This window comes from Ciona intestinalis, chromosome 8 (assembly GCF_000224145.3).
Source record: "Ciona intestinalis chromosome 8, KH, whole genome shotgun sequence".
Classification (NCBI taxonomy): Eukaryota; Metazoa; Chordata; class Ascidiacea; order Phlebobranchia; family Cionidae; genus Ciona; species Ciona intestinalis.
In genome coordinates this window covers 1,858,044-1,867,751 of record NC_020173.2, presented here as the reverse complement: position 1 = coordinate 1,867,751, position 9,708 = coordinate 1,858,044, and the positions used below count along the sequence as shown (strand labels likewise).

At 38.4% G+C, this 9,708-nt stretch overlaps 4 protein-coding genes across 4 annotated transcripts in view; 3 read left to right on the top strand and 1 right to left on the bottom strand.

Annotated features, from left to right (window-relative positions):
* Positions 1-608: 608 nt before the first annotated feature.
* On the top strand, positions 609-3,131 carry LOC100187325 (mitochondrial import inner membrane translocase subunit Tim23). Its single transcript, XM_002128192.5, has 4 exons — positions 609-951; positions 1,350-1,539; positions 2,283-2,361; positions 2,532-3,131. The coding sequence occupies exons 1-4, from the start codon at positions 691-693 to the stop codon at positions 2,653-2,655; spliced, it is 654 nt and encodes a 217-aa protein (XP_002128228.1). The 5' UTR covers positions 609-690; the 3' UTR covers positions 2,656-3,131.
* Positions 2,708-4,421, bottom strand: LOC100180223 (phenazine biosynthesis-like domain-containing protein 1). The gene is made up of 4 exons (XM_002128236.5): positions 4,172-4,421; positions 3,700-3,835; positions 3,516-3,639; positions 2,708-3,344 (listed from the first exon to the last, which is right to left on the bottom strand). The coding sequence occupies exons 1-4, from the start codon at positions 4,255-4,257 to the stop codon at positions 2,821-2,823; spliced, it is 870 nt and encodes a 289-aa protein (XP_002128272.1). The 5' UTR covers positions 4,258-4,421; the 3' UTR covers positions 2,708-2,820.
* A 974-nt stretch (positions 4,422-5,395) lies between these two features.
* On the top strand, positions 5,396-7,151 carry LOC100184939. The gene is made up of 3 exons (XM_026835356.1): positions 5,396-5,623; positions 5,716-5,911; positions 6,451-7,151. Exons 2-3 carry the CDS (start codon positions 5,760-5,762, stop codon positions 6,716-6,718), a joined length of 420 nt encoding a protein of 139 aa, XP_026691157.1. The 5' UTR covers positions 5,396-5,623; positions 5,716-5,759; the 3' UTR covers positions 6,719-7,151.
* A 926-nt stretch (positions 7,152-8,077) lies between these two features.
* Positions 8,078-9,708, top strand: part of LOC101242949 (migration and invasion-inhibitory protein) — a 2,042-nt gene continuing 411 nt past the window's right edge. Inside the window, exon 1 of the mRNA XM_004226334.4 lies at positions 8,078-9,515. Coding sequence (XP_004226382.1) covers positions 8,169-9,458 — 1,290 coding nt within the window. The 5' untranslated portion in view covers positions 8,078-8,168 and the 3' untranslated portion in view covers positions 9,459-9,515. The remainder of the gene's footprint in view (positions 9,516-9,708) is intronic.

Here is a 9,708-nt window from a genome sequence, read left to right as displayed (position 1 = left end):
TGTCTTTTAGTTAGCGTGTTAGGCTTTTACGTATTCGGACAAGCCCTCAGTAGCGCGATCCCACGTTTGTTTCCGTTTTAGCAGAGCGATAATTGAAGGACTTGCGAATTACGTGTCCATTTTCATCATCATGTGTTATTTCCTTTGCACATTTTGTTTCAGCGATGACGTGCGAAGCAAGAATGTAACTTCTACCACCGATAATTGCCATCTTTATGCCTTGAAGACAGACAATATCTTCCAATTTTTTCACAAGTTCTGTTTCACACACGCAATTTGGTGGCTCTTGCATAGGGAAAGCTCCCCTTTCAAGAAATACTCACCGGGCCCCCCACCGGGCGTGTTTTAGTATGACTCGTAACACCGGGTCCTCACCGGGTCCCACCGGGCCCCACCGGGCCCCGCACCGGGCGTGTTTTAGTATATTTTTTTCCACCGGGCCCCACCGGGCCCCGCCGGGCGTGTTTTAGTAGGACCCATCACGTGGTAACAATTCCAGTTTGTAAGAAAGAAGTTCGTGATCGCGTAACTAAGGTTTCTCAGTTTTGTAAAGTGAATTTGTATATGGTAATATATATATTGCTAGATGTTTTTGTTTTAAAACTAACTTCAGCTACAATACTACGTGTTGCAGGTGTTCGTAGAGGTCGTTTTTATAAGGTAAAGCGTATAATAGGAATACATACAAATATGTTTGGGTCCAACAGTGGCGCAGACACAAGTGGAGATTTCCCGAGCATGAACCGTTCCAGCTCCCAAGTCCAGACGCCGTATTTGAACATCAACCCCCAGTACCTTACAGCAGCAGAGGAATACATTTTACCTGAAGATGCAGCTGCCACTCGTTCCCGAGCGCAAACCATGTTTACTATGATCGGAACTGCCGCAGTAAGCGGAGCTCTTATAGGAGGAGTGGAAAGCCTTCGATACAGTGGCTTGCAGTGGTTAAAGGTGAGTTTGAGTTGAGTAGTAAAATTCCTTTGTGATGTTATCTAGTATCCGCTAAACTCAACTAGGTAACCCTTATAACCCCCCAGTCTGCAGAGTATGGCAGGTGCACAAGCGATTTTGTTTACAAACTTTTGGTTGTGCGCGCCATAATTTGTTTCACGCATGCAAACTTATTGAACAATGAAAAAACATGTTTTAAACTAAGTGTGATTCTCTGTCACTTTTTGATGATAGCACGTGCAAACGTGAAAAATAACTGTCCTAAACAAGCGGGATCTCGTCAAAACCAAATATGAGTATGACCAAATATAGCCCACACTCTAAAATGTTATTTTACAAGCCTATTTTATATTACTTTGTATAACTCTGCACAAGAAAAAAATCACAATTTAATACAGGGCAAATCACAAAGAATGTTAATGACCAGTGCAGTGCTTAAGAACGGTGGACAGATGGCTCAGAAGTTTGGGTCAGTTGCTGTTCTTTACTGTGCATGTTCAATAATATGCGAGAAGACGAGGGGTGTTGATGATGAAATTAATACAATATTTGGTGGAGCAGCAGCTGGAGCTCTTTATTCATTACCAGGTGTGTTATCATAGGCACCTAACATGGGTATGCAAGGTATGCATGAACACCCTGAAAAAAATTAAACTACCCAGTTTGAATACGTAAACATTTTAATGGCATATCTTATAAACATCTTATGAAATAAACACTGCAAGGAAATCCAAGGTGAGCGTATATTACCAACATCACTTGGAATAGACACTATACAGTGGTGTTAGTGCAATGAAAAATCCAGTCTATTTCCCAAATAAAGCCTGATAAAGGTTGGCATAAACTTTTTTTTTATACTAAATTAATTGGTACCTTGACTTTTTAAAAGTTAAGCACCTTTGTGTGTGATAGAGATGTAATTGTAAAGCTTGTTTTAATTTTTGTAATTTACTGTATTTATTCATTATTTATAATTGTCATTGTGTAAGCAAAAATCATACTATTAAGTGTCTTGTATATAGCCACACATATGAACCAAATGGGAAAAATCTTGCCGGATTACAGCCATGTGTTCTTTTCTTATTATTATAAGACTTATGGTGCTGCTTTTGTTATTCATTTCTTTGCAAAATGTCGATTTTTATGAGTGTTATTTACCGCCTTTATTTGATGTCATGATGGTTTAAGTCATTTAAACTCCAATTTTTCTTTGACAGAATTTGGTTAGTATAATAGTATGTACTAAATTTAAAATTTGAATTGATATACCCTGTTCAGTATGCACTTTGCTAAACCCAACAAATTTGTAAATGTCAGTCTTTTTCTATCAGGTGTATTTAATGTTCAAAATCATGGACCTCAAGCTGCTATGGAGGAAGAAACAATTGGATTTTTGAAGAAAACGATCAGGTAATTATATAGACTTCTGTGCATATTCTACTAATTCTGGTGCTAGTAAAGAATCTTCCCCACACCCAAGGGCCACAATACCAAACAATTCCCCTAAATCGTATTGCTTTATGCAAATTTGTAACAAAGGATTCCTCCCTAGTACCAAAATTTAAACAAATTTCTTTTAGGCGTCTCCCCCCAGTTGGACGATTCTTTTTTGGTGTTGGAACTGGAGTTGCATTGAGCGGACTTTTATGTTTATATAGGACCAGTGGTCCAGATTTTGTGAGAGAAATCACTAAGCGGACCTAATTCATTGTTTCTCATCGAAATTGAACATAAGTTTAAACAGAGCAGCACAACCTTTTTTCAGAGGGCCCCTTATTTATGTTTGCTCATTAATGATAATTCATAACATTAAATACATTCTTTTGAGCCGTTTTTTTACCATAACCTTACAAAAAGTTGAAAATTGTCTTATTCCTGCTCTGGTAGACAAAGATGACCCTTCAGGATAATCTTGGTGTTCCCTCCAATGTCCACCCTCCCGTCAGCTCTTACTTTTACTTGCACATCACCCCCGCGTTTCGAGCACTGTCGCCCTAACATGACGTCTTTCCCAGTGAAGTCACGCCAGTAAGGCGCTAGAACTGTATGCGCAGAGCCTGTCACGTGGTCTTCGGGTATTCCATTCCAGGGTGCGAAGTAGCGTGAGAAAAAATCGTACTCGCCTACTCCTTTAGTGGTCACGATAATACCTTTGAATATTAAACCGTCGTGCGATTTCATCATTAACTCAAAATTGGGTCGAATAGCTTGTAGGTCAGTCAAGCTAAAATCATCTTTCATGCGAATGAGAAGTTTCTTGGCGGTTTTTGACAACAGAATCTCTTTTATTCTGGTAACGTTATCAGTTTGTAAAGTCACGTCTATCGTGCTGCTCAAATCCAGATGATTGAACGGTTCAGGTTTGTTCAATGGAAAATCAAGCAGAATCTTATCTACAAAAGTACATAATCGATATAGTAGGGTGGGGGAAGATGGGACACTTTGTCAGACGAGACTCTTTTTTTAATATTCTATTTACGGACCCAATATGTGCTTAAGTGTCCTATCTTCCCCCATTGTACTATATGCTGTGTGTTTTACGTTACTTGTAAATAAACGCTTACCGTTTTGTCTCGTAGCAAACAGATCACCACTAAGAGTAGAAAACGTAACGACGTCATTCTTGTTTTCCGCGATGTGAAACAGAGTTGCTGCAGCTGCTAACGTCGCGTGTCCGCATAAGGCAACCTATGTGACGAGAAAACAGTTAACACGCTTGTATTGGATCTGCTTTAAATTTTATATCACCTCATTGGTTGGCGTGAACCATCTCAACCCAAAGCTTTTTTCGTCAACATAGTCGTTCGACTTCGACCAGATAAAAGCGGTTTCTGCCAGATTTATTTCCGCTGCAATATCTTGCATCCGCTTTTCGGACAAAGTCCTAAATTTAAAAGAAATATTTCAACAAAACTGTAATTTGATATCAGTGAGATTGATAATACAGATTGAAATGCAGTTTTAATGGCATATTTACATTGTGACATACCTGGCGGAAATTCGTTGTCACATACAGCATTGCAATTAAAATTTCTCAGAACTGCAGTTACAAAAATACTAACTGTAGCATGGCATTCAAACCGTTGTTTTTATATTGAATATTAATTAGCAAGAGTTGTTTCCTTTATGTAATATGCATAGAATTGAAGGTACTTCATTAAGCTGTGCATATTCGAAACGCAACTATCCGTGGTAAGTATGTTGCTAGATTTCTCCTTACCTGTTACCAATCCAGCAGATAGCTGCCTGGTTTCCTGAGAACGGCTGATCAGTGAATGCATCCACCATATACAGTGGTAATTCCATATCCAGACTTTCTATAGAGCAGCTTTGTATCGAAAGCTTACAATCTCTTTACTTACGTCCAAGCCATTCGCTCTAGTCTAAATAAACTAAATGCATTGGTTGTTCAGTCGAGTGTAGACAGTGTTGCCTTTAATTTAATAGTTAACCTGTGTCAGATTAGTTACAGTTTTGTAGGAATAAAGCTGTATTAAAATGATATAGAACGCAAGAGGCACCAGTTTTAAAAATACGTTTGGCAACACTATAACTATATTTCAGGAGTTCTTCAAATATCTGTATTGACTGATACCCGGTTATCAATGTTATAATAGTTTATCGTTGTCATCGTCTACCTCAAGAGAGAAAGGCAGAAAGGAAAGTATTTCGTTTTACAAACATTGCCAAGGATTTTTTATTCGGTCTGTCTGGCGGGAGAGATTTTCATTAAACATCGGTGGTACTATGGACCATCACAACAGGGAAACGCGTCATATCCGTAGTAAGATCAAATCAGATTGTACAACTATAGCCAGCCATCAATAATATAGACAGTTCCAAAAGCTACAGTTGTTTTGGTTTAATGTTCGAAATGTTAAAGCAAGCATTTTAAAACTTTAGAACAGTTAAAAATTTTGTTTTAATCCCTAAGTTGTTACGCTTCTTTAAAGTACAAAAAAATATTGACAATAAGTTATCTCATAATTTATTTGCTAGAATGATTTTATAGTTTACTTTGCGTCAATAGTATGGAAATTTTCGTAAAATTTTCAAGTCATGGATTTCCGGATAAGGATGAGTCACCGTTTGTTGGTTAAAATTCCTTCGCCGCTATTTGTGAATCGCCTTTCGTCCTCTCGTGCGTGTACGTCAGCGCAAAGCAGGTCTCTGACGTCACGTGCCATTCTCAGTCCCGCCCCTTTCCGCCTCTCGATCTATTCTCGTGGATCGATTTTATAATGGAAGAGAGAAGGACAAGTAAACACAGGCGTAGTAAAGAAAGAGCCTTGTAATTTTCCACTCGTTGTGTTCATAGTAAAAGGCGGCGGATCGTTATTGCATCAGCCATCCGTAGCCGTTACTACGTGTTTGTAAATACTGTGGGATATTACTGTAAGCTCTTTCGTAGCATCGTTTTTCAGTTTAAGAAGTGGTAGTGTTTGAATGTTAATAACTTAATAGAGTCTACCAACATGTCTGCTTTGCGGTAAACGAAAACAATGTCTCTTTGTGACAGGCATGTCTCAGACACATAAATTCTTACCTTCATTTCCGCTTGTACCCGTAGGCAGAACATGTGTTAGCATTATTTTAACAAATAGGCGAGTACTTTAGGAACAGAATTTATCGAGCAAAGTTCGTTTCGAGCAAAACAGGAGGATACCAAACCGTTTAAGTGTTCAATTAGTTTCAAGTTACAGCTCAAAGCTCTAATGGTCGTCGTGTTCTATTCACTAAAACGTTTTCTTTTATTCTCAACAGAGGTAGTTTTACAAACGTTACAAATTTTGTTTCACGAATTTAAAATGGATCGGGATTTAAGTCAGCAACTGGTCAAGGACCATCTAAGCAATGGAACTGGACAAGAAACGTGGTTGATCCCATTCGGTGTAACTGTTGCACTAGCGCTGGGTGTAATAGTTGTAATGATACTTCACCACTTCGTAAAGCAATACAGGTAAACTAAACGGAAATTTCATAGCAAGAAATTGTGGGTGGGAAAAGATGGGTCACCTTTTCATTCTATTTTCTCGTCAAAGTTGGTAGTCAACAAAGAACATTCAAATAGTTATAAAACCGTATTCTCACGACCACCATAGGTCGTTTTGATTGTTTAAAACACGGTCGGGAAATTTGGGATATAGCATGTGCTAAAGGTGTCTCATCTTACCCCACAGTACTTATATAACACCATGCGTTGGTGATATATCGTATGGAGTGATATCGTAAACGATTCACATGTTTGAATGAATATGAACTCTATGAGCCAAAACAAACAAATTTTGAATGGAAGTTTCACACGAGAAAATATTGGTTCAGTAATCTCAAGGGAACCAACCGAGCTCAAAGGATTAAATTCTATTGTTTGTTTCATATACATTACAAGTATGCGGAACGCCCTATACTGCTTAGCCCAATAACTATAGGCGGACCCAATGCGAAATTGATTAGTGCTTTTTCCAATTTAGTTGATTAAAATAGTTTGTTTGTTCGCAGGCGAAACCCGGAAACGGACGAGGAACGTAGTCATCAAGGGTATAAAGAAGCCACCACGGACAGCGATGAAGGCATCGCTTTCACAGCTGTTCGAGACGAAACTGATTCCCGGAATACTGTGCCCGTGCAAATTGTGGGATCCCAGGAACACAACAGTCGTTTGGTCGTTGAGAGCAGACGCGTCGAAGTTCATTCTGGTTGGTCAGCTCCACCACCAGATTATAGCAATGTACCAAACTTGTTGAACATGCCATCTTCCAATTTATAATGTCACTATGCTTGTGTTAGAACCGTTCTATTGTAGCTGCTTTAATCGTTGCACATAGTTTGGTCCCCGAATGCGTTAGGTTCAAATTAGGGTCCAAATTTAGGTTTTGGTGACCAGTTTCAGTGGTACGTTTTCCATTTTTTAGCACAAGTTAAAATTGCTTGAGGTATAGTATATAGTTCTGTCATATTGTGTCGCACAATGTACCACCCCTGAAATTACTTCGAAACGCTTTTCGTATTGTTTTATCACTTTGCTATATTCATCTTTATTGTGCTTTTCATTGTTTGTTAACATTCTTAGTGCTAATTTATTTATTTGATTTGTGTTATCTTGCTTTCGTCCCATCGCTTAGTTAATGCTGCGGTGTTGCCTATAGGCTACATACGAGAAACACGATGATACCACAATAAACGCCAATCTACGTAGTGTACTTTTATTGTTGTCAATATTTCCTATTTAAAAACGGGGGGGAGTTGGAGAGATAAATGAAGAGAAGATTTTTTACGAAGACTTAAATGATCAAAAGTCCCTATATAGCGTCTATTTACCTGAGGGAAGGGTGGTAGGGGGACTAATTATCTTGCGTATTTGTATAATATATTGCGTGGACCAGAGTGGACTCTAGTGTAGACCAAAGTCCATAGAAATCACTATGTACTTTGGTTTAGACGCATTTGTTACACACATTGAACCTTGATGTAGTACTGAAAACCAAAACGCTGTGTTCTCTTATAATTGTTCTTTTTCAGGCAATATATTATTTTTCTTATTTAGATTTTAGAACGATAGATTTTATTTCAGTTTATAGCAGTACTGTCAACTCCAAACTAATTTCTTCAAACAATCATGGCTAATTTTTTTACTCCCCACACCGTAAAACCAGGGCCATTGTGTGTATAATATTTTTATTGAAAAACACGCATAATCTGTCAAGCGTGACAGAATGAATAAATTTTAAAAGTTTTCGTTATTATCTCAAAATAAAAACTAATAAAGTTAAGTTTCTACTGAAGTTCTTACTTAAAGCTTATTTTAACCAATTACTTAATATTTAAGCGTACGTTTATAGTAAGTAAATTCACCATTAAAACAGTATGCGCCGTAAGTTGGTGCTAGTGAAGAATCTCCCCCCCCCACCTTATTTGCTAACCACTAACCTCTAGCCCCTTGGTTAGGGGGTTAGGTGTTGATGGTTAGGGGGTTAGTGGTTATAGGGGTTAGTAGTTAGTGGTCATAGAGGTTGGTGGTTAGGGGTTAGTATTTAGTGGTCATAGGGGTTGGTGGTTAGGGGTTAGTGGTTAGCAAATAAGGTGGGGGGGGAGACTCTTCACTAGCACCCGTAAGTTTATTACCACCGTTTTAAAAATACGTTGTACGTAATTTACTAGACCTACATCAATAACATAACACCTTTTTATAAACAGTGTCAAATAAATAAACTGCAAAAATGTCCGATCTTAGTCACCTTGAATTACGAGAGGCAAACAAAAATTTGCTGGATCGTTTACGAAAATCACAACAAGACATTTGTAGTCTTATCATAGCTGCAAAACATTCTAACCTGGATGCTTTATCGTCTGCCCCTCTTACTTCAACAGTAAATTTTAATAATTGGGATAACGATGCATTGCGACAATCTGGAAAATTAATTTCAGAAGCAAAACACCGCATGGCAAAATCACCCGGTGCAAAATTCCAAAATAAAGGCAAAAGAAATGTCGACTTACCGTCTCCTGTAAAATCTCCCAAATATGATGAAAATTTACAAGGAAAATACCCTATCATTTCAAGTTTTTTAAACAGTCAAATTGAGAAAAAGAAAAATTTAGTTTTCTCAGAAACCCCCACAAATAATCCATTGCTGACAAATTCCGGAAACAATCGTCCTTATAGAGCCACTGATTCAATGAAAAAGCCAAAATCGATTCTTCTCAATGCTCCTCATCATGATGAGGAAGAAAACCAGCATCCTCGTGTCACTTTTAAGTCCTCCACCTCAAAGGTTGATTCTTTTTGCTCCCCAGCAGGTTTGGAGGAAAGATCCTCTCCTCCTCTTCTTGGTTACGATTGGATCGCTGGAGTCGTAGAAAACGAGAATCCGGAACTCGATTTCTCAGATTCATACTTGGATGAAATAAACGAGTTCAGAAAATTTAATCGCTCGTCATGCCATAGCAGGAAACAATGGAATGAAATGGTCAAAACACCGAAATCTTCAATCACAAATTTGCCAAAATTTACTGGAGAAAAGATGTCAGAAAAGAGTCCGGATCCAAGTGATACTCGGGATCCTCGGATCGTTAATTTCACTATCAACAAACGATTATTCCCTGTTCCTGTTGATCCTAGTGATTCTATGGAGCCTGGGACTTCACAGTCACCCAGGTACATAAGAGTCAGCATTCCAAAATCCGCTTTAATGTCACCGCAACGTCTAAAGCTAATACACAGAAGCAAATTCACAAGCGGAGCTGACTCTCTTGCTCTTCCCGATCACTGTATGATGGGATGCCAGACAAAAGCTCCTCCGAAACGAGATCCCGCATCCGAATCTTACTCCACCCTTGATCTCCGCTCTTCCATGCGACCGGAGGAAAATCTGACAGGTCTTCAGATCAAATCTGGCCAAGTTCCAGTTCCACAGAAAAAAACTCAAAGAAAATCCAACAGTTTCCTGGACGAGTCCTATTCTATACAGTATAAACTGTTAAAAATGAGGAATCAAATAAGGACATAATGGAATACTAATACATTTGTTATAAATAGCTCATTATAACACTTTTTAAACTGTTATAGTAGGGTGGGGGAAGATGGGACACCTTTAATACATAATATCCAAATAGCCTGATCGTGTTTTAAACAATTAACAACGGTCTGTGGAAGTCGTGAGGATACGGTTTTATAATTCATTGAATGTTCTTTGTTTACTACCAAATGGAAAGAGAAAACTAAACGAAAGGTGTCCCATCTTCCCCCACCCTACTAAA